This window comes from Trichomonas vaginalis, chromosome III (assembly GCF_026262505.1).
Source record: "Trichomonas vaginalis G3 chromosome III, whole genome shotgun sequence".
NCBI lineage: Eukaryota > Parabasalia > Trichomonadida > Trichomonadidae > Trichomonas > Trichomonas vaginalis.
In genome coordinates this window covers 15,405,558-15,429,348 of record NC_067205.1, presented here as the reverse complement: position 1 = coordinate 15,429,348, position 23,791 = coordinate 15,405,558, and the positions used below count along the sequence as shown (strand labels likewise).

The 23,791-nt window shown below is 30.9% G+C and overlaps 5 protein-coding genes and 2 pseudogenes across 7 annotated transcripts, besides 7 other annotated features; 2 read left to right on the top strand and 5 right to left on the bottom strand.

The window, feature by feature from the left end:
* Positions 1-10,878: part of a mobile genetic element that runs on past the window's edge.
* On the bottom strand, positions 585-1,149 carry TVAGG3_0706970 (organellar and viral DNA polymerase type B; the record flags this gene model as incomplete). Its single annotated transcript, XM_051243609.1, has 1 exon — positions 585-1,149. A coding segment is annotated over one exon (565 nt), but the record flags the coding sequence as incomplete, so codon positions are not given.
* On the bottom strand, positions 1,745-2,469 carry TVAGG3_0706960 (integrase core domain containing protein family; the record flags this gene model as incomplete). Its single annotated transcript, XM_051243608.1, has 1 exon — positions 1,745-2,469. A coding segment is annotated over one exon (725 nt), but the record flags the coding sequence as incomplete, so codon positions are not given.
* Positions 4,021-4,902, bottom strand: TVAGG3_0706950 (annotated as a pseudogene). The gene has a single exon. A coding segment is annotated over exon 1 (882 nt).
* Positions 6,649-7,257, bottom strand: TVAGG3_0706940 (uncharacterized protein; the record flags this gene model as incomplete). The annotated part of the gene is made up of 1 exon (XM_051243607.1): positions 6,649-7,257. One exon carries the CDS (start codon positions 7,255-7,257, stop codon positions 6,649-6,651), a length of 609 nt encoding a protein of 202 aa, XP_051090194.1.
* On the top strand, positions 8,535-9,467 carry TVAGG3_0706930 (annotated as a pseudogene). The gene has a single exon. A coding segment is annotated over exon 1 (933 nt).
* Positions 9,693-10,193, top strand: TVAGG3_0706920 (protein of unknown function, DUF4107 family; the record flags this gene model as incomplete). Its single annotated transcript, XM_051243606.1, has 1 exon — positions 9,693-10,193. A coding segment is annotated over one exon (501 nt), but the record flags the coding sequence as incomplete, so codon positions are not given.
* Positions 10,874-11,499: a mobile genetic element.
* Positions 11,500-11,618: 119 nt separating this feature from the next.
* Positions 11,619-11,900: a mobile genetic element.
* A 304-nt stretch (positions 11,901-12,204) lies between these two features.
* Positions 12,205-13,663: a mobile genetic element.
* Positions 12,708-13,322, bottom strand: TVAGG3_0706880 (uncharacterized protein; the record flags this gene model as incomplete). Its single annotated transcript, XM_051243605.1, has 1 exon — positions 12,708-13,322. A coding segment is annotated over one exon (615 nt), but the record flags the coding sequence as incomplete, so codon positions are not given.
* Positions 13,664-16,554: 2,891 nt separating the features above from the next.
* Positions 16,555-16,731: a mobile genetic element.
* Positions 16,732-18,597: 1,866 nt separating this feature from the next.
* Positions 18,598-18,815: a mobile genetic element.
* A 980-nt stretch (positions 18,816-19,795) lies between these two features.
* Positions 19,796-21,922: a mobile genetic element.
* Between the last annotated feature and the right edge of the window lie 1,869 nt (positions 21,923-23,791).

Sequence of the window (23,791 nt, the reverse complement as noted above, 5' to 3'; positions counted from 1 at the left end):
CTTTGGTGTCATTGTCTATCTTTCTAACTGTTTCAAACTCAATGTTTGACATTAATGTCTTTACATACAAGATAAAAAAATAAATAAAAATAAAGTTAGTTTTATTTTTATCTTTTATGAAAATTCATGAAATTTGGTCATTTTTCAGCAAAAATAATGTTTAGGTGAAGAGGTGAGATCTCACCCGTTTTCTCACCTGTTTTTTCACAAGCGTTTTACATGAATTGTACGATGTATATTTGAAATCCTAAACAATTTCGTAGCTTCTATTTCTTCTTTTAGTACATCGAATGTTTTAATCATGCCGAAAGTCTCTTTATATTTCTTCTTGACGTCAGACAGAAGGAAATCTTCTGCTGTTGGATAGTTTTTATTAAGAAATGTCAACATATCCATTTTATCTTCTGCTGGCTTTTCTGCTTCTTTCTTTAAGTCTGCATAGTCGTTTCGCATTCTTTCTATCTCTTTGACTGAGTAGTTATATTTCCTCATTGCTGCTTTACATTTAGAACATTGCGGATTCATTTTTGCGTTATACATTGAAATAAAACCAGCTAGAACAACTAAGGCGTCAATGGTTTTCTTTAACTCAAAAGCTGCTGGTTTTATCTGTTCATTCCATACTTTACCTCTTCTATCTTTATCTCTTATCTGCCATACACATTCTGCAATTAATGAAACAAAGTTGTCGTATGTCTTAAATTCTTCGGATTTGTAAAGGTCAGAAATATTTTTATAAACCATGTCGCAATCTTTGTCCATAACTTTATGGTTGCAATGATATCCTAGAAACTCATAGTTTACCTTTCGTATGAACTTCTTTATTTCTACCGAGTCAGTTGCTTTGACTTCAATTTCGTCAAATTCGGGAATGGTTAGTTTTTGTTGCTGAATTTCAGGTAGTTTAGGTAAATGGTCGATGAGGTCCTGCATGTCATAAAGATATTCTTCATTTTCTTCATCCTGTGCGGTACAGTCTAAATTACTTGTTAACAGTTCTTGCTTTATCTTCTGGATTTTTGTTTCGAAAGTATATGAAGAAGGAATGAAGTTTTTCATCTCTACCAACATTGACGTAGGATTCATGACTAGCGAGTTTGGTGCTGTAATTGTGGCTTGAATTGTTGTTGTGCCGATTGTTGAAATCATATCTTTACATACAAAATAAAAAAATAAATAAAAATAAAACTAACTTTATTTTTTCTATCTTAAGGAAATTCATGAAAATTCATGAGGGTGAAAAAAGAGGTGAAAAAACGGGTGAGATCTCACCTCTTCACCTCAACATTATTTTTGGTGTAAATTTATGACAAAAATAAATGGTACCATTAATGATATCATGACTGTTCTCATTCATGTCTGATTTACATCTAATGAAAAAGTTTAGAAGAATTTTCTTATTCTTTCTGGCTTATTTTTGTCTTTCCAGTACTCTCGCTCTAATGGTCCCAGATGTGTTGGCTTTGACTCTCTCAAGTTCTTAGATGGTATAACATCTTCAACACCTCCTTCATATCTTACTTTATAAGTGTCATCGTTTATGTTATAGCCAAGTATTTCAATAACCACTCCTCGCTTTGCTTCGTCAATGGTTTCAGCAAGTTTGCCATTACTACTTTCGACTAATTTATGTCGAGGATAAAACGCAATAGAGTCGTCAGCAGCTTTTATAAGATATCCATTACCTTGCGTAGAGTCTACGATATAATAGTTTCTACTTAACCTTAAACGTTTCTTTGTCAACGGTTTGTCGTCAAGAACTACACGAACTTTTGTACCAGGAATGAGGGTAAATTGTGTTGAATTTCTGATATTTTGTGTTTGGCTTCGTTTCTTTTGTATATACTTTTCTTCTTGTTGTTGTGTCATTGAATTTGGTGTATGTCCTGTTGTAGAATGTGTTGAGGAATTATATACTTCGAGAAAATGTTTCATTGTTTCTTCGGTAAAGTCTCGCTCTTGATTTAAATCTCTGAGCGTTCTTATGAAGCGGTTTATGATGCCGAGTATGTTATGGTTATGGTCTTCAGTAGTGTAGTGAGTTATGTTATGCTTAATGAGAAAATCTGTGATTTCATTGCTGAGATATGCACTGTCTTGGTCTGATGTTAAAGTACTTGGGCTATGTTCTGCTACAAACTTTTGTAAAACTCTTAACACTTCACGAGTTCCTTTATTTTTCATTGGATATGCATATGCTTTACGAGTGTTAACATTAATGAAGATGAGGAATGGTTTATGTCCTCCTTTCTTACTCTGAACGAGGGTGTCAAATTGGTATGCGTCAGGAGTGTTGGAGTAAATTGGTAAAAAGTAGTCGTAAGGGTTTATTTTTGTTTGATGTACAACATTTTTGTCAAAGAACCTTTTCACTTCAGCTCTGTTAGTAAATCCCCAACTCTTTGCAGCTTCATTGAATTTCTTAAATGACCTCCATGGATGTTGTTCGAATACTTCTTTCAAGCTCATTTATGTAAAGTTAAAGATTTTATTCTAGGCTCAAGCGCGTTCATTGAACGCGGTACCATGCGAATACAGTCATAAATGGTGGCATATAATCTTCACCCGAGCCTGTTGGATTTGTTGTGAAAGTATGGACATGATTTCCTGCGGTTCCACAGAAAATACCTGCGCTTGAATCTACTGGGTCACTTGAAATATCATATCTATGCATTCCCTGTCTATCCGAACCTGCTGCAAGATTTGTATAACCTCTTTTTGTTATTGAATGTGAATGACTACCTGTTGTGTTTGTAGTTCCTGTATGAGTGTGCGCAGGTAAGTTTGCTTCAGTAATTTTCTTTGAACCACCTGTTTCCTTTGAAGAGTTTGCACAATACAAAAACCTGTCTACAATCTGCTGCCATGTACCAAAACCTAAAACACTTGCTGGATTTGTTGAGTTCATTGACGTATAAATAGAGCTTATAGGATATAATGTTTGAAGTATTTCAGTCTTTAATGTTTGAAGCTCTGTTTTGTCTGCTTTCTTATCTAACATTGTTGGTAGTTCATATGCTTCAAAGTTTCTGGCATGATCTTCGATATTCCTGCAACTGTTATCTAAATTGTTTAGTGTATCTTTTACGCTTGTACTTGGATTCTCTAAAGGTGCACTTGAACCCAAATCATAGTTCAATATTATGTCGTCTGCTCTAACAGTAGTGAAGGACTTATGTGTATGGTTCTTGTCGGCTTTCTTATCATATAAATCTTGAGCAGTGAATTTAACATTATTTTCATCATCCATGACATAAACATTTTTACAGCTAATTTCTTTCTTCGTTGTTATGTTTTCATTCGATGTTAAACCTTGTGGAAAGTTAGGAGGTTTATAATATAATGCATCCCCACCAGTTCTGCCAACCGTTCCTTCAATACTTTCTATAGCAACAGTTGAGAAGGAGTTATGTGTATGTTCTTTATCTGCTTTTTTATCTAACATTGCTGGTAGTTCATGTGTTTCAAAGTTTCTGACATGATCTTCGATATTCCTGCAACTGTTATCTAAATTGTTTAGTGTATCTTTTACGCTTGTACTTGGATTCTCTAAAGGTGCACTTGAACCAAGGGTATAGTTCAATATTATGTCGTCTGCTCTAACAGTAGTGAAGGATTTATGTGTATGTTCTTTATCTGCTTTTTTATCTAACGTAGCCTGAAGTTCATTTATATCGGAGATATTGTGTTTATGAGATTTCAAAACTTTGTTCGTTGCGTCAAGTTCTTCTTTCTCTGCTTTACTTTTAATAGCATCTTCAAAAAGTTATTTTTGCCTTAACTCTCAATGTAAATCTTGGTTCAACTAATACACCGTTAACAAAGAAGTATGAAGCATAAATTTCATTGTTATAACCAAATGTTTCTGGTGCTTTACCTGTGTCATACTGTACAGTACAGTGTATGTCATAACCTTTAGCACGAATGAATTTATATCTTCTTTCATTAACATTTCAGTGCTTATTTGTTCATCCTGTGTTAAATATCCATGGTAGTCCGTTATAATCTGTTCGTCTGAACTTATATAATGAACATGTTTTTATCTGCTTTTTCGGCTAATTTCTCTTCTATCTCATTTATTTCAAGTTCATGCCTACCACCACCTCCCGAAGAAGTATTTTTCTTCAGCTCTTGAAGAACGTCCACTTCGCCATCTTTAGTGTCAATAATGAGACTTTGTGTTAGAACCTTTCCTGTCTTAATGGATGTTTGTAAAACTTCTTCTTCACCGTGTTCGGGGTCATGGTCGTCATCATATCTTGTGAAATCAGAGATGTTGTCATACATTAAGCATATCTGTCTCAAAAGTTCTGCTATTTGAAACTGGAACGAAAGATATACAGAACTTTCATCATCTCCTAAAGTCAAGTCTGCTTTCTTAAGTATTTCTTGAATGTATGCAATGAAGAACAGAGTACCTTGGAAAATATTCGAACAATATTTCATTAGCTGTTGGTTTTGGTGGTTCTTCTGGAGTTTCTGTTGTTTCAGTTCCTTCTGTAGGTTCTGTTTGGAGTTTCTGCATCTCTTGACTTCAATGCTCTTGCTCTCAAAGACCTAAATGTTTAGAGCACCAGGTTTTACAAAGGACTTTATAAATGCTTTAATAGTTCCTGGTAAGTTATTGTTAGCATTAAGTAAGTTCCTTATGCTTCCATCATGTACGTCCATAGCACTATGTAAAAAATCTATACTTTTCTTGTAGTCAGCAATAGACTGACTGTGATTTTTTAAAGATTTGTCAATACCTTTAAGCCAATCTTCATGCATGTCTGATACTGAGCCAAGAATATCATTTGCTTCCTTTAGTGTATTTTGTGCTTCTCGTAAAGTATCCAATCCCGTACGTGCATTGTTTGCTATACGTCTTACAGTATCTATTTGACTCCTTGTTTCTTGCATCCAACCAGATAAAGTTTTAATAGTATCCGAACCATTTGAAATGAAGTTCAAAGCATTTTTAACGTCATCTAAAACTTCTTCACCAAGTACTGCCCATATCTTTCCGATTTGGTATTGAAGAACTCCATATGAAGCAGCTGTTAAACCAGTATTTATAAGGTTCCATATCCATGATTTAGCAGTTTTTCCATCCTTTCCATCTTCACCATCAAACCGTTTTCGCCTTGAGGTCCTTGTATTCCTTGTATTCCTTGTATTCCTTGTGGTCCTTGAGGTCCGGTGTCACCCTTCTCTCCTTTCAGTTCATCTTTATGTTCGTTATAATATTCTAATGTCATAAGGTGTACATCATTACTGCTACCAGCAACGCCGAGAATTTGTTTCTCATTCATGACTAAATTCTTTAGGCATTTAATGTTGTCGTCAAATCGAAAGCTCTTTAACAATTCAATGAGAACATTTAATACTTTCACTAATGAGGCATCTACTGTAGAATTTATATATTGCACCGTTCCATCATTTATGATGGGAACCTTGCTTATTGTAATGAATGGGTCATAAGTGTTAAAAGTATCGAAATCAATGACTTTTTTAGTTTTTCCATCGTCAATGACTAAATCATTGCCTTCAATGGTTAAAGTTGAGTTTTCGTTTACTAGTTCATGTGCTCTTCTTGCTTCATTTGTTTCATACGCATATGCAGCAATAGTCATATTTTAATGAGAATAAAATGTTGTTCTATTTGCAAAGTACAGACCCAAACGAATACGGGACAGTAAAGCTACAAACAAACTTAGGTCTTCAGAATGAAGCGCTTGCTTTCAGAGTTGTTGACTTCAATACTATCGCAACTTTTGTCATAACAGATGAAACAGATTTCATAGAGATTGAAATAGATGACAAAAGAAGTGTTATAACATTTCCTAACAGAGCCGAGTACAGAATAGATAAAATTGCTGGAGTCATAGATACTCTCATAAATGAAGAAACTATTGACAACATAGATGTCGAACTCTCTTCTGAGGGAACATTGAAGTTCAGTTATGTGAAGGAGTTTAAGATAACACGAATGAGTCATAGAGTTCAATTGCTTCTGGGAGCATACCATATGACATTTCCTTTGAAAAGTGTTGACAAAACGATTGAGATGAAATCTGTTCCATACGTATGTTATGGTAATTGTTTATACATTGAGTCTAAAATAGCTAATGTCACAGGCATTTCAGGAGTTAATAGTAAAGGTTCAGTAGAATATAAATCCTTCTGTTATGAAGTAAATTCAATGTTCATTCCAAACGTTCCTGTCATAGCAACTCATTTAGGTAAATGGGTTCGCATTAGTCCTCATAATTTGAAAGACATGCAATTCAGACTTGTTGACTTTCAAGGAGAGCCTGTAGAACTGAAGGCACCAGTGCGAATGACTGTTGAAGTTGACTTTTTAGAAAATATTAAATGCAACAGCTTACAAGAGAACTCAGAGCTAAAAATATAAAGTATGAATGTTATGTATTAGGTCATGAACTTTGGTTGTTGCTGTTTGATGAAACAAATGAGTTAGTTATGTCAGTCAAGAGAACAGAAAAATATTGTGTTAGTGAAAACTGCACCAAGTCAATAAGATTAGGTTTGCATTATGAAGATGAGTTCGATACTGTTGAAGAAGTTTTGGATAGATATTACAAATTGCTAACTTGAAATTTTTTGACTAACCTAAGTCAGTCATTGACTGACTGACTGACTGCTTTAATTTACTAAAACATATTTCAAACAAAGCTTATAGTCAGTAGATAGTTTTGTATACTCGTTCGAATATTTATACTTAAACTCAACTCCTGTAGTTCCTGGTGTTTCAATGATGCGGATGTTACCTATTTTCATGAATAGTGGAGTTTGACCACAGCATTCGATTTCAGGGTCGAGATAGTCAATGACACATTGTTTCCCTGTTATTCGTGATATAACATTTTCAAGGTCCTCCTTTGTTAGAATTATTTGGTTCTTGCTTATAAGATTTGTCAAAAGCTTCTTATCGTCTTTGAGTAAGATAGTTTGATATAACTGAAGAAGGTAATGGTCTACGTTATCTGAAGGATTTGTTTGAACATTTGTGTAAGGATTGTCGTTGGCTTCTCTTGAAAGAACTTGGTCCAGTGGTGGATACTCTAACTTAACATCTGATGTAGCGTTAGCGTTTGAAGCTGAGTTTAAATTCACGGATTTCAGCTCTGGTTCTTTTAAACACTCTGAACTATAGTTCTTTATGACAATATTGTTTGTCGTTCGTGAGTCAACATTTGATGTTGGTTCAATTGGAACATTAACGGCACCAGCTAAGATGGATTTGCTTCTCATTTCATATAGAATAAAAACCTTTTATATGTATGAAATGAACAATATACTCGACAAGGGTTTGAATGTAAAGCTAACGAATGAAAATATTGTTGAATTCACTGAGACAGGTGCTGTGTATAAAGATGTAGAACTACTGAACAAAAGAGCTAAGGGAAGAAGCAGGAACATGAACAAAGGGTGGAAGCCTATAAAAATTTATGTCAATGATGGCTCAGGAGGTTCAAACATAAAGTATGCAGAAAGTTATAGAGTTTATGCTCTCAAAGGTGAAAAGCCTTCATTTAAGAACAGCTATTCTAACGCATATCCTCAAAAGCTAACGGATGGGGAAGTGGATGATATGAATGACAGCAAAAATATTAACAGAAATGGCGACAGAGATGCATGGAATTTGTTTACCATCAGTCAATTGAAGGTTAAACTTTAAAACAATGTTGGTCGTTCCCATGGAATATTTTTGACTTTAATGGTATTAGTCATGATATGAATCTCAAGGTATGAACGAGGAGAGATGAGAGACTTATATGCTTCCCAAATTTCTTCAAAAGGTAATGTTATACCTGACTGTTTCCAAATGAGTTCAATATCATAACGTGAGAAACCTTGAAAGATAACGAAGTCAGTTATGAGACGTTTTATGTTTAAAGCTAAAAACCTCCATGTTTGCATAAGTATTGCTACAGTTAAGTGGTAATGTCTGACTTTAGTAATGATGTTAGCTAATGGTGAGTCAGGCTTTGACACTAAACCTTTTCCGGCGAAGTCGTCTCGCAAACGAGCAGAGTGTTTGAAGGATATTTTTTGAAGGGGTATTTTGAAAGTTTTGACAGAATGTAGTTTGTAAGTCGTTTCATATCGTAAACTCCTGAGTATTGACGTAAGTGGTGTTTGTCAATAATTCTTTCCATCTCTCAGAAGTCTTTTGCATTCCTGACTGTATAAATTCAACGATGGCATAATATTTCCTCTTACGTCGAATGTAACGTTGAAGAAATTCAATGAGTTCACTGTCTGGAACTTTAACGACAGAGGCTTGAACTTTTGACATAAATGTTTTCGCTGTTGAGTCCATAGAGTCTGAAGTTGCTGATATAATGATTTGGTCATAATATGAGTCATTTCCTAAACGTTCTGTTATGAGTATATGACGAATGAGGTTAAATGTCTTACCTGAACCCATCTTTCCACAATAGAAATAAACACCATTTGAACAGAACTCATAGTCCTTACTGAAAGGAAGAATGAGAGAAGAGTTAAGTTTGTCTGTAGTTTCATTCATGTCTTCATCTACGTCATGTATTAAATGCTTCATTTTATCTCCATTAAAAATGCAAGTCAGAAATATTCAGAACATAGCACCGAGTCTAACTGACAAGAGTATAAAGATATACTATGAACACGTTATGATGAAACCTACCAAAATTCAAGAAAGTCAGTATACTTATGAATATCCAAGACACTGGGTAGAGTATGTAGGAGGTGAGAAAGCTATTGAAATCAGACAGGTTCGAAGTATTCCAGCAGGAAGAACAATATTATTGAAGAACTTTAATGTTTTGAGATATAATGATGAAACAAAGAAGCAAGATAGTTTTCCTGTTGCTGTGTATGTGAACCTAGACACAGGAGATGACATGAAAGTTTTTAACACAAAGCTTCAAACGGTAGTGAGAGAACAACTGACTGCGGAAGGGACATCCATTACCTTCAGAAGTTACCATAGCATATAATTTTGAAACAAACTCAATAGATTTTAAAGTCATCTCTGCAAAGAAGTCAGGTTTTACATTTAATGAAGCAGATGTATATTCGAATGAAAACTTCAAAGCTATTGCATGGTTAGATAATGACGATTGCTTTAAGAAAATATTTAAATTCAGTGACTCAACGATGTCAATAGATGACCTTCGTGGAATGTTACCATCGACGTTACAGTAGAAGGTTCAGCAGGATTGCTTACAAGATTGTCAATTGGTGGTATTTGGTCTCGTGAGAACATTGTTATAAAATCCAGTATAAGTGAATTTGCTGAAGAACCTATATTATGTCTTTCAAACTACATGTATTCGCCGCCGAAGCATTATAGTATAACAAACTTTGTCAGTAAGTTTAACATAAGACTTGTCGAACCTTCTTCAATGAAAGATGTTGTGCTACCCAAAGACGGAAAGGATGGACTCATTATTGAGATGATTTTAATAGCATATTAAATGAGCTTGTTCTTGAAGGTCATTCATGATGAAATAACCGTTGTAGAAGATGTTAGCAATTGTTCAGACATTTTGAAGCGTATAGATGATATAAGAAAGAAGTTAGATAGACCGCAAAGCGGTGAGGGCGAAGCCCGTGAGAACGCTTATGTTTCATTGACTTTCTCCAGTAACGAGAAATTTTATGAGATAATATTGAAGAGAGATGATTTTAATATGGTGTAAATGGTAGCTTGGGCAGCTTTAGGCGCAATGGGAACAAAAGCATTAGCATTTGGAGCAAAAGCACTTGGAGCTTATGACGCAGTAAATAAAATGAGTGGAGGAAGGGTTTCGAAGACATTAGACGCAAATAAAGGGAAGATTGGAGGCTGGGTTGCAAAGAAGTTAAGATTAAATAAAATAGGGCTCATAAATAAAGCATCCAATTTGGTTGCGACTGAGTCAGAAAATGCTTTAGGAAAGGACGATGAGTTTGCAAAACACGCAAAAGACTTTAATGACCAGATGAAAGGTGAAACAATGCATTTAAATAGAGTCGATGGAACTAAAGAAAATGTTTCTTCTCCACCAGTAGTTCTTCCGTATGGTCCCTATGGAATGTATGGAAACCCTTACGAAAGACCATTTGACCCATTGACTGGTGGAAGTAATTGGTATCATTACGGCCGAAGAAGAAAGACAGTCAAGTTGGAGACAGACGTGAAGAAAGCAACTAAAAAGAAACCAAGGAAGAGAGTTATAAAGCAATGAATTCAACAGGGTGAAAAAAGAGGTGAGATCTCACCACTTCACCTAAATATATTTTTGGGCTATGTTTTCATACGTGTGAGGGTGGTGATATCATTAATTTTTAAGTTTATTTTTTATTTTATTTTTATATAAATGACGAAAACTATTGAGATAACAAACTACAACGGTCATGAGTTCAAGAATTTGTTCTTCGTTCCTCGTGAAAATACATTCTATCAGATACGAGGGAGAAAGGGTAAAGTTAGTTTGAGCGTTTATGACTACAAGCATAATGGAAAGTTTATACAAGCATATGATACAAACGGTAAGCGTGTTTCATTAGCTTTGTCAAAACTTACTAACATTTATTTTGACAGTGACTTTGACCTATATGAAGAAGAAAGTGAGTCAGAAGATTATGAGCTGTTATATGAAGCACAGCAATGGGAGGAGTTGCAATACTTTTGTAAGTGAGAACGTTTATTTTTACAGTAGTGAAGTCGTTTGTGAAAACGTTAGTGAGGTGAAGTGGTTGGCGGCTTTGTAAATATTTAAGGTTAAGTTAGTGTTGTCGTTTGTGTTGTAAAATATACGTTAATGGTTTTGTAAAGTGTCAAATTCACATATCAAGGGTAAGGTGGAACGCAGTGCCGTCGTACCCTTGATATGTATACTAACTACAACACAGCATCACTTTTCGTAAAATGCTTTAATCCTAGTCCTTTTTCCCCTTAATTTTTCAATCTCTCCCAGGTTGAAATTTATTCCGGGAATTTTTAAAGATGCTTGGTCAACATAAAATTTCATTAAATCTTCCACAGGAGTCATAAACTCTGAACATTTGAAGCGAGCATGAACTGCATCATTCAAATTTTTAAGAAGATTTTTGTTCGAAAAGTGATTCAATACGGCGATTACATGAATACAAGGTAATCCGTATAATTCGATGTGCTTACATGTGCATGAATATTGTGAATCTGACATAATTTTTACGCAATATGTATAGCGACCAAAAGTTGCATAATATAATTATTGAATTGGATCATATAATACCGAGCTAAACATATCTGAATGTTTCAAAGTTTCATTTAGATTTTTGATAATATTATCTGATTTAAAATCACCTGTTAAAACATTTTTAACAAGATTGAATTCATGTTCAATGAGACGGATAATTAGTTCGGCGGGTTCATATGTATCCCATTTATCTTTAATTTCGGCATTAAGGGATTCAATAAGAGATGTTGTGAGTATGCCAGCGGTGTAGTCAGCGAATCCTTCAAATGGGTTAATACTATCTTGTAATGCATGAAAATTCGGTTCACTTCATTTTTGACACTTTACATATCGGATGTATTATCTAAGAATTATATTATAAAATAATAATTTTGTGTTTTATAAGTTTATTTGTATAAATTGATTCCTTCGCAAACAGCGGGAAACTTTGTCTGAATAGTTTAACATTCAGACAAAGTTTCCCGCTGTCAGAGAGGGAATGGAAGGGTAAGAGGTATATATTCATAATGTATACCTCTTACCCTTTCATTCCCTCGAGAAAGTTCAAAAACTTGGGTGCAATCAGAACTGATTGCACCCAAGTTTTTGAACTTTGTATAAGGAATTGTTGGCTATGATGTACTGATTCATGATCAGTACATCATAGCCAACAATTCCTTCGCAAACAGCGGGAAATTTGTCTGATTCCACACTAATTTTATTAATTTATCTAAACTTTTATCCTCGTCTACAATTTAATCATCAATAATTATCTCTTGTTCTATTTCACTATTATATATATATATATTTATATGATTTGATTTAAAAAAAATAAATAAATAAATTAATAAATCATTTACTCAAATATATCAAAAGTTTTATTTTTATATATAAAGATAACTACTTTTAAAAAAAATACCCTATATATTTTTGCCATGTAAACTATTTTTGCCATGTAAATATGTCACTTTTGTCAGAAGTGAAGTGAACCGAATTTTCATGCACAACAGGGTTAATACTATCTAAGTACTTAAAGAGATCCTGATTATTTTCGCGGTTTGGATATTCCTCTTGTAAACGAGTTTCTAACTTTTTAATCAAGTCAATTCGTTTTTGAGGATGGTCTGCGTAAGCGACTTCAACAATTTCGGAATAGACATTGATGTATTCCCTTTTTGTTGCAAAATGACGTAAGCAAAATTTATGATCGCAAGAAAAGCCTGATTCTCTAACAGCAGCTATAATTGCCGGACCTTGATCGGAATAAATATTCTTGAATCTGCTTGGTGGAATAAAAGATTTCAATTTAGTGAGCATATCCTTAATTGTTATCGTATTTTCACTAACAGACCATGCAAATGCAATAGGGATAAGTCTATTATTTGGTGCAGGTGTACCAATAATGAGTAAGTTTCCTTTTTTAATACAAAATAAAAACGTTCCATCAATTTGAATTATTCCGCAAAAAGCTTGTGTTTGCATGTAAAAATGAGTTATTGGAGGAATTACAATAAATGAATAAATTTGAAAGTCTTTTGAATTTTCAGGTAATTCATCACCTTTCTTAAATGTATGCAATTCAATTTCATTGTTAACTTCTTTAACTAAAATCATTTCGCAGAATCCTTGTTCGATTTTGTTTATGATTGAAAAAATTGTTGAGAAATAATTGTAAGATTGAATTCTATCCCCCTTTGTGGTTCCTTTAAGTTTATTTACTATATTATGGAACATCGTATAAGTTGCATTGGGAATATTCAATTCTTTTGCAAAAATTTCTTTGCATTGAGGAACATTATCAGAATTTGCTAATTCATAGACTTTTTTTCCTGCTTGCAACTTAAGAATTTTTGGTATATTGTTACTCGGCTTGCATTGCTTTGCTCTATGCTCGTGTTTAATTACTGGAATGAAGAAAAGTTGACCATTTTCATGAGTCTTTACAAGCTCCATGCAAAATTGGCAGTTAGGACAACGAAACTTTTTTCCTTGCTCAAAATTTAATGGATAAAAAGAATTATATGAATCTTTTGCAATAAATATAGCAGCTTCTGTAGGATCTGTAAATTTTAATTTGCTATATCTTTCCTTGAGAATTGGAATTGGGGAATTTTCAGGTATTTCCATTCTATATTTCAATTTTTTACGAGAATTCAATTCATTTTGAATTAAATCAAGCATATCAGCTCCATCTCCTTTTTCTTCATCAACAATAGCTTGGATGGATACTGATATAGTTTGATTCTCTTCCACTATTGTCGGTTCGCTTTCCGACATGAGATAAAATTGAAGGTTTAACGTACTTTTGATACTCTGAGTTAAAAAAAGATTTTCTTAACATAATTTGATTTATTGGTCCTTAAAAAATTCTGATTCAAAATTGAATTGAATCGAACGAGTTTTCCTTTTGAGTCATTTCAAATATTCATGAGAAAGAAAAAAAATTCTAGCAATTTCAAATATTTTTGATTTGATTGAATTCAAAAGTGTCACAAATATTCAATGAGAAAGAGAAAAGAGATCGAATATGTTGTTTCTGAGCGAATAGTCAAGCAATATTTCGTTAAGTACAAAGATCAGCATCCGGAAAAAAATAAATGGGTATATCAAAATGAGATTCCGCAAGAAATATTTGAAAAATATCTAGAAACGAAGAAAACAGAAAATATTGATGAAATGTTACGCTGTACTCGAATTGTTCATGTTGTTGATCAAGATAAAAAAGAATTTTATCTTGAATTTTCAAAAAAAAAATCAAATTCATCACATATTAAACAAGAATCTAGATGAAGAACATCAAAAGGCTTATATAGATTATCTTGAAAGTTTACTCAAACTTGAAATAAAAAATAAAAATTAAATTAACCCTCGTTAGGATATCGTTGCAAATAAAGATTTATTTCTCAGAAAGATCCTGATTTTCTGATAAATATTCTGTTGTAACTTCTACAAGGTTTAAGATATGAAAAACATTTTTGAATATTTCATCGCTATCAAATCTGCGGAAACATCTGGAATATAATTTCAAATATTTGTGAAGATTTGAATTCTCAATTGCATAATTAATTAAAAATTCATGTGAATTTAAAAAATCGGTAGATTAAATTTGCATGGGTATAAGAGGAAGTACACAATAATACCCCTGAACTACATACTCTGTAAATGAATAGTGAGGAGAAAGACTTCGCAGAATTTCAAGTGTTTTTATGAATTCTAAAGCCATCTCAGATGTTATATCGACTGCTTTATAAAATAAAACTATAAATTTGAGAAGATAAACAAAATCTTCGTTATTTATAATTGAATTCACGTCATTAAAAAAGTTTGAAATAATTTGATATTAGTATATCCGAACATGGAAGAGCAGTTGCATATCCTGGGTAATATTTTAATAATTTTGTAAAGAAATTTGCAATTGCATAAGTTGAATATTGATTTTCGTACTCAATAATACTAGAAAAAATTTCTTTCTTGAGTAAAACTGCGTTTTGGAAGAATTCAACGTCAAGAATATTGTTTTTAATCAAAGCAATAAATGTATCGATGATATAGAGAGAATTGTCACTGCTGCTTATGAAACGTAATATCTCATCATATTGATCGGAAAATGTTGATAAATAAAGGTATTGTATGTTATCTAAAGCTTTAAAATGAATTAATTTTAATGAAAAAATGAAAAAAATCTTGTTAATATAATGCGATAAATATTCGAATAAATTTTCCAGTAGTATCAAATCTATTTGAAAGATATTCGAAGAAGTGATATTTTGAATTGTGAATTTTAATATTGTTTCATTTTGTGTAGATTGCTCGATAATGAAATGTATCAAAAGATTCATTGAATATGAGTCAATGGAAAAGCTTAAATCCTTAGGGATATCCAAAATAAATCTTAATAAAGAAGATTCGTCTTGAAAATTAGCTTCCGAAAGTTCTATTTCAGTCGGAGCTGGAAGATTCCGATCATTTATGAATCTCGAAACGACAGAAAATTTGTATTGTTTATATTTCATTATTCGAAATGATAAACTTCAAAATCTAAAATTTATTTTTTTACAATATATTTCATCCTATTGTCAAGGCTAAATTTTTCACCGGAAGTGTATCAAAAATTGATAAGATTTACGGTGATCTAATTATGACAATTCAATGCATCTCGTGATATAACGCAGATATAAACACAACTGATATTGCATAACTAATAATTGAGTCAAATAACTAAATTATGTGTTATATTTTACATATATTTCTTCAATTTTGTAATAAATGGATGTTTAACACTAATTTTTTAAGGACTTCGACTTTAGCATCACATAAATATGTTATTTTCTATATTAAAACGTAATTTTGGTGGTCTTAGAATAGAAAAATATGCAATATTCGTGGAGATAATGAGGGTTCTTAAACATGTTCTTAAAAATAAATAAAATAATACAAATCTTTATTCAATATTTTGATATTGTTGGTCCTCTCTTTGTGAAAATACTTAACTTCAAAGAGTATTATGTTTTACCTAGTGAGGACCTTAAGTTTGCAAAAACATAATAAAAGTAAAATAAAAAAGATCGGATTTATCACAAAACTTTGAGTATTATAGGATTTAATATATTTTCTTAGTAGATTATATGATTTAGTTTCTTAAAATCTAAAGTATTTCTTGAGGAAAATATAAATTGAAATTCAAAAAGTAAAAAAAATGTAAACAAATCAAATTTTAAATGGACCAAATGTTGATTTTTCATTCGTTTTCTCATTATCGAAAAAAATTTGGAAAGCTAAGAAGTCAATAACAAGTTATATAATACAACAAAACCCACATCGGATATGTTTTCATCAAATAGTCTCCTAGATTTGTTATGAAATTAAAATATCATGATATTTTAAGGGCTTTTGATTTCAATATTAGAATTATTCAGTTATGTCGTGCTAATATCAATTGCTTTATACAATTAATCGTTTACAAGCTGCAAAAATCGAACAATAATTTGACTTTGTAAAAAAAGTGCGTCATTTTTATTCGTTATACTTACAAAATGTAAACATTACGAGAAACATTTACATTTGTAAATGTAACAAGTAAATACATCAGATTTAAATTGTAAATGTAGTTTATCTCTCTCATCTCCTTTTTAAAAGGTATTACATACATACGAACGCATGGGTCACTCAATAATTAGCGTGATAATAATTGAGGATAGACTGTAATCGTAATTTTATTTTTGGACTTATATTTCGACATTTTGAAGTCGCTTGAAAGTCTTGCAAATGATTAAATTTGGAAAATTTGACCTAAGTCTGCATTATTTTGATGACTTAAACAATTCTATAAATCTGTTTTCCTAAAAATTTAAAAAGATATAATTTCAATTTCCCTAAATTTATGTAATTCATATATCACCAAAATATTTGGACTGCATTTCGTTTGTCTGCACCTAATTAAGTCTAAATACCAATTAATTTTGGAGTTGCATTGCTTTTAATGTAAAAATGCACGTTTAGAAAAAGACGATAACGATTAAATTACAAAATCGATAACCTCTCAAATTTTGTCGGCTTCAATTCAATTTTTGATAAGTATATCAAAAACTTCATATTATATATTTATTTTAAAAACATATATAAATGGTTCACTATCTTTTGATTGAATAGTTATAAATTATTTTTTCATGATTCAATTTGTGATGATCTTTTTCTTGATATTTCCTTTATTAAATAAATGTGTGAATATAATTATTTGGGGAATTTTAATATTTTATTTAAGAAATTGTGAACATTAAAGTATGAAAAACATTCATAATAGACGATATTAAAAAAGATTTAGAATGTCTAACCAATGAATAAATTATGTAGTTTACTTTCAGAGAGCACTCATAAAACTTGAATTAATGTTCCATATTATCCTTCAACTTTATTGCATTGCTTTAGTGGTCGCTGAAATTCTAATCTTTCGCTACACTTCAACGGTTGAAATCCAAGGATTTCATGGTGAGTTCTTTGAAACAATGAATGTTTTATTTGCATGGTCAAGTGATCTTTTAAATTTAGGTCCAGCAATATATGCAATCATTAATACTCATCAAAATCGTCATATTTCTTTTTATATTGCAACAATAAATTCGAAACTTGTATCAAAATATAGAAAACACTTTTCCGCTCGTCCAATTAAGAATACAAAATTCTATATCGAAACATATAAACCCCAATATTTAACTCCTAAGATATTTCTGATTGGTTATGACACATATATTCGACTTCTTTTTCCGGACGCACATCCAGAACTTGAGAGGTTTTTACATTTAGATGGAGATGCATTGGTGGTCCAAAACATAGATGAATTATATGATTATGATCTTAAAAATATGTCAGGAATTATAGTTAATGATTCGTGTAGTCGGTGTGAAGGATTCACTAGCTATTTCAATGCAGGTATTACTTTATTCAATAGTCGCAAATATGTCAATGAAAAATTTTTGAAACAAGCCGAAGATTATTTAAAATGGCTAAACAAGAATAAACCAACGTGGTTCAATGATCAAACTGTCTTAAATAAACTATTTGAGCATTCGAAAATAACGTTTCCTCAAGAATACAATGAATATAACCTAACGAAATTTTGTAACAAAACTAAAATTGTTCATTTTTATAAAATTGAATACTGTAAACCCTATAACAAAAAATGTAAGGATAAATCATATGCAGCTCACAAACTATGGAATTGTTACTATAATTATTACAAAGAACAACCTCTTCTGTGGAGTGAAAGTCGAAACATATCTATATGTGAAGAGTTCATTCCTAAGTAATTATACCTTGACCATTTTGACTATCAGCCTTGTAGCATCTAAATTCCAAACTACTATGTTATCTCTATTATATGTGAACTTAAATATTACTAAAATTTAATTTAAAATAGTTTAAAAATTAAAAATCCCCTCACGGTTTCAATTTTTGGATTATTTCTTAAATTTTTGAGATCACTTTATATTTTCTCATAAAATTGCATGCCATGATCTAGATCAAAGTTGTGAAAATATCTTTCAGAATTAATCGAAAAGAATTTTTACATTTCAAATGATAGTCATTGGAAATCCAACAAATATATAAATACTATGTGAGGAAAATATGATCGCGAGATATTTTCTTGTATTTAAAACAATGGTGAAAAGATTATTTTTTAGAGGAGTTTTAAATGCAACACTTTTAACTTCTATGATGATTACCAGATTAACATACTAAACAGAATTATAATTTAAGCATTGCAATGGAAAAATGGCTAGATTAAAAAAAAAGATTAATAATTTTAACAATTTATCCCGTTGTGGCTATGAAAAATTGATTATAAATTCGCCAGGGAAATGAAGCAACTCAGGAAAGAAATCACAATATTAGAACGTTAATTTTCGGGTCATTATTGATTTTGTAATTTAATCGTCGTCGTTATCGATTTTGTAATTTAATCGTTATCGTCTTTTTCTAAACGTGCATTTTTTGCTTTCGGAGCTATTGAACATACATTGGCCCTTACCAGCAATTGAAAACTATTTTTCATTATCAACAATTACATTACTCCGAGTTATTCATCAATCAATGAAAATCGATATATAGTCCATACTTCAATTTACAATATTGGCAAGTCCAATTTCACTTGGCATATTTAACTCATATAGAAAAACCAGTTGGAATCAGCAAAATTATCTTTAATTCCATACATAAGAAAAAAAAATTATAAAGTTCTTCAATAATAGCAAACTAATAGTTTAAATAGATTTACAAGTATCGCCCATCTACTTTTGATATAATTCACATATTAAATGTAGAAAACTGGTTTAAAATAAATATTTCAAAAGTTCGAAAACGATTTATGAAAAAATAACGTGATGACATTTACTAAATTTGCTCTGTATTAAAGTATCGATGATAGAAAGAGCATATTTTGTAAATATTTCAAAAATATTTAAAAGTCGGAGAAATTGTATTGTAATGTACTATAATTATGTTACAAATCCGATTCAATACTAATCCTTCGCTATTGAAGTTGTTTTGAGAAGGATATTCTCTAAATTCTTGATAAATCTTTAAAATCTAGAGTAATTGTTTTGTAAACTTAACAAAACTAAAATGTATACCAATAGATTGGCATTTTCTACGTTTTCAAAGTGAGAGAGTGTAAATTCTTTTTTTTATCCTATTAAGGTTTTTAAAAAATTTAATTAACTTAATTTATATGATCTGAAATATATGACAAGTTAATATGGAGAATTCTTTCAACCCAATTTCAATTTATTGAATTTTCTATTCGAATTCAAAAATTTTCCCAAGAAGAAAAAATAATTAGGAAATTTAATATGTTAATACATAAAATATTTTATTTATTCAAAGAATTCAATTTTCTATTGGATCAAAAAACTTGTGTTGAAGTTCGTATTTTAAGATAACTATACTTTTAGAAGCTGTTTTTATTTTTTTCACCGGGATTTTATTAATTTAATTCTTTCAAAATTTGAATCTTATTGTATATCACCGGACTATGATCATAATAGAGTTGCAATCTCTAATTATAGCCACATTAGTACTCGTGGGTCGATATATCATGGGAGATACAAAATTATTTGAATTTTCTTTTATTTTTTTAAAAATATTAAAAAAAGTAAATAAATAACTAACAACACAGCATCACTTTTCGTAAAATGCTTTAATCCTAGTCCTTTTTCCCCTTAATTTTTCAATCTCTCCCAGGTTGAAATTTATTCCGGGAATTTTTAAAGATGCTTGGTCAACATAAAATTTCATTAAATCTTCCACAGGAGTCATAAACTCTGAACATTTGAAGCGAGCATGAACTGCATCATTCAAATTTTTAAGAAGATTTTTGTTCGAAAAGTGATTCAATACGGCGATTACATGAATACAAGGTAATCCGTATAATTCGATGTGCTTACATGTGCATGAATATTGTGAATCTGACATAATTTTTACGCAATATGTATAGCGACCAAAAGTTGCATAATATAATTATTGAATTGGATCATATAATACCGAGCTAAACATATCTGAATGTTTCAAAGTTTCATTTAGATTTTTGATAATATTATCTGATTTAAAATCACCTGTTAAAACATTTTTAACAAGATTGAATTCATGTTCAATGAGACGGATAATTAGTTCGGCGGGTTCATATGTATCCCATTTATCTTTAATTTCGGCATTAAGGGATTCAATAAGAGATGTTGTGAGTATGCCAGCGGTGTAGTCAGCGAATCCTTCAAATGGGTTAATACTATCTAAGTACTTAAAGAGATCCTGATTATTTTCGCGGTTTGGATATTCCTCTTGTAAACGAGTTTCTAACTTTTTAATCAAGTCAATTCGTTTTTGAGGATGGTCTGCGTAAGCGACTTCAACAATTTCGGAATAGACATTGATGTATTCCCTTTTTGTTGCAAAATGACGTAAGCAAAATTTATGATCGCAAGAAAAGCCTGATTCTCTAACAGCAGCTATAATTGCCGGACCTTGATCGGAATAAATATTCTTGAATCTGCTTGGTGGAATAAAAGATTTCAATTTAGTGAGCATATCCTTAATTGTTATCGTATTTTCACTAACAGACCATGCAAATGCAATAGGGATAAGTCTATTATTTGGTGCAGGTGTACCAATAATGAGTAAGTTTCCTTTTTTAATACAAAATAAAAACGTTCCATCAATTTGAATTATTCCGCAAAAAGCTTGTGTTTGCATGTAAAAATGAGTTATTGGAGGAATTACAATAAATGAATAAATTTGAAAGTCTTTTGAATTTTCAGGTAATTCATCACCTTTCTTAAATGTATGCAATTCAATTTCATTGTTAACTTCTTTAACTAAAATCATTTCGCAGAATCCTTGTTCGATTTTGTTTATGATTGAAAAAATTGTTGAGAAATAATTGTAAGATTGAATTCTATCCCCCTTTGTGGTTCCTTTAAGTTTATTTACTATATTATGGAACATCGTATAAGTTGCATTGGGAATATTCAATTCTTTTGCAAAAATTTCTTTGCATTGAGGAACATTATCAGAATTTGCTAATTCATAGACTTTTTTTCCTGCTTGCAACTTAAGAATTTTTGGTATATTGTTACTCGGCTTGCATTGCTTTGCTCTATGCTCGTGTTTAATTACTGGAATGAAGAAAAGTTGACCATTTTCATGAGTCTTTACAAGCTCCATGCAAAATTGGCAGTTAGGACAACGAAACTTTTTTCCTTGCTCAAAATTTAATGGATAAAAAGAATTATATGAATCTTTTGCAATAAATATAGCAGCTTCTGTAGGATCTGTAAATTTTAATTTGCTATATCTTTCCTTGAGAATTGGAATTGGGGAATTTTCAGGTATTTCCATTCTATATTTCAATTTTTTACGAGAATTCAATTCATTTTGAATTAAATCAAGCATATCAGCTCCATCTCCTTTTTCTTCATCAACAATAGCTTGGATGGATACTGATATAGTTTGATTCTCTTCCACTATTGTCGGTTCGCTTTCCGACATGAGATAAAATTGAAGGTTTAACGTACTTTTGATACTCTGAGTTAAAAAAAGATTTTCTTAACATAATTTGATTTATTGGTCCTTAAAAAATTCTGATTCAAAATTGAATTGAATCGAACGAGTTTTCCTTTTGAGTCATTTCAAATATTCATGAGAAAGAAAAAAAATTCTAGCAATTTCAAATATTTTTGATTTGATTGAATTCAAAAGTGTCACAAATATTCAATGAGAAAGAGAAAAGAGATCGAATATGTTGTTTCTGAGCGAATAGTCAAGCAATATTTCGTTAAGTACAAAGATCAGCATCCGGAAAAAAATAAATGGGTATATCAAAATGAGATTCCGCAAGAAATATTTGAAAAATATCTAGAAACGAAGAAAACAGAAAATATTGATGAAATGTTACGCTGTACTCGAATTGTTCATGTTGTTGATCAAGATAAAAAAGAATTTTATCTTGAATTTTCAAAAAAAAAATCAAATTCATCACATATTAAACAAGAATCTAGATGAAGAACATCAAAAGGCTTATATAGATTATCTTGAAAGTTTACTCAAACTTGAAATAAAAAATAAAAATTAAATTAACCCTCGTTAGGATATCGTTGCAAATAAAGATTTATTTCTCAGAAAGATCCTGATTTTCTGATAAATATTCTGTTGTAACTTCTACAAGGTTTAAGATATGAAAAACATTTTTGAATATTTCATCGCTATCAAATCTGCGGAAACATCTGGAATATAATTTCAAATATTTGTGAAGATTTGAATTCTCAATTGCATAATTAATTAAAAATTCATGTGAATTTAAAAAATCGGTAGATTAAATTTGCATGGGTATAAGAGGAAGTACACAATAATACCCCTGAACTACATACTCTGTAAATGAATAGTGAGGAGAAAGACTTCGCAGAATTTCAAGTGTTTTTATGAATTCTAAAGCCATCTCAGATGTTATATCGACTGCTTTATAAAATAAAACTATAAATTTGAGAAGATAAACAAAATCTTCGTTATTTATAATTGAATTCACGTCATTAAAAAAGTTGAAATAATTTGATATTAGTATATCCGAACATGGAAGAGCAGTTGCATATCCTGGGTAATATTTTAATAATTTTGTAAAGAAATTTGCAATTGCATAAGTTGAATATTGATTTTCGTACTCAATAATACTAGAAAAAATTTCTTTCTTGAGTAAAACTGCGTTTTGGAAGAATTCAACGTCAAGAATATTGTTTTTAATCAAAGCAATAAATGTATCGATGATATAGAGAGAATTGTCACTGCTGCTTATGAAACGTAATATCTCATCATATTGATCGGAAAATGTTGATAAATAAAGGTATTGTATGTTATCTAAAGCTTTAAAATGAATTAATTTTAATGAAAAAATGAAAAAAATCTTGTTAATATAATGCGATAAATATTCGAATAAATTTTCCAGTAGTATCAAATCTATTTGAAAGATATTCGAAGAAGTGATATTTTGAATTGTGAATTTTAATATTGTTTCATTTTGTGTAGATTGCTCGATAATGAAATGTATCAAAAGATTCATTGAATATGAGTCAATGGAAAAGCTTAAATCCTTAGGGATATCCAAAATAAATCTTAATAAAGAAGATTCGTCTTGAAAATTAGCTTCCGAAAGTTCTATTTCAGTCGGAGCTGGAAGATTCCGATCATTTATGAATCTCGAAACGACAGAAAATTTGTATTGTTTATATTTCATTATTCGAAATGATAAACTTCAAAATCTAAAATTTATTTTTTTACAATATATTTCATCCTATTGTCAAGGCTAAATTTTTCACCGGAAGTGTATCAAAAATTGATAAGATTTACGGTGATCTAATTATGACAATTCAATGCATCTCGTGATATAACGCAGATATAAACACAACTGATATTGCATAACTAATAATTGAGTCAAATAACTAAATTATGTGTTATATTTTACATATATTTCTTCAATTTTGTAAGAAATGGATGTTTAACACTAATTTTTTAAGGACTTCGACTTTAGCATCACATAAATATGTTATTTTCTATATTAA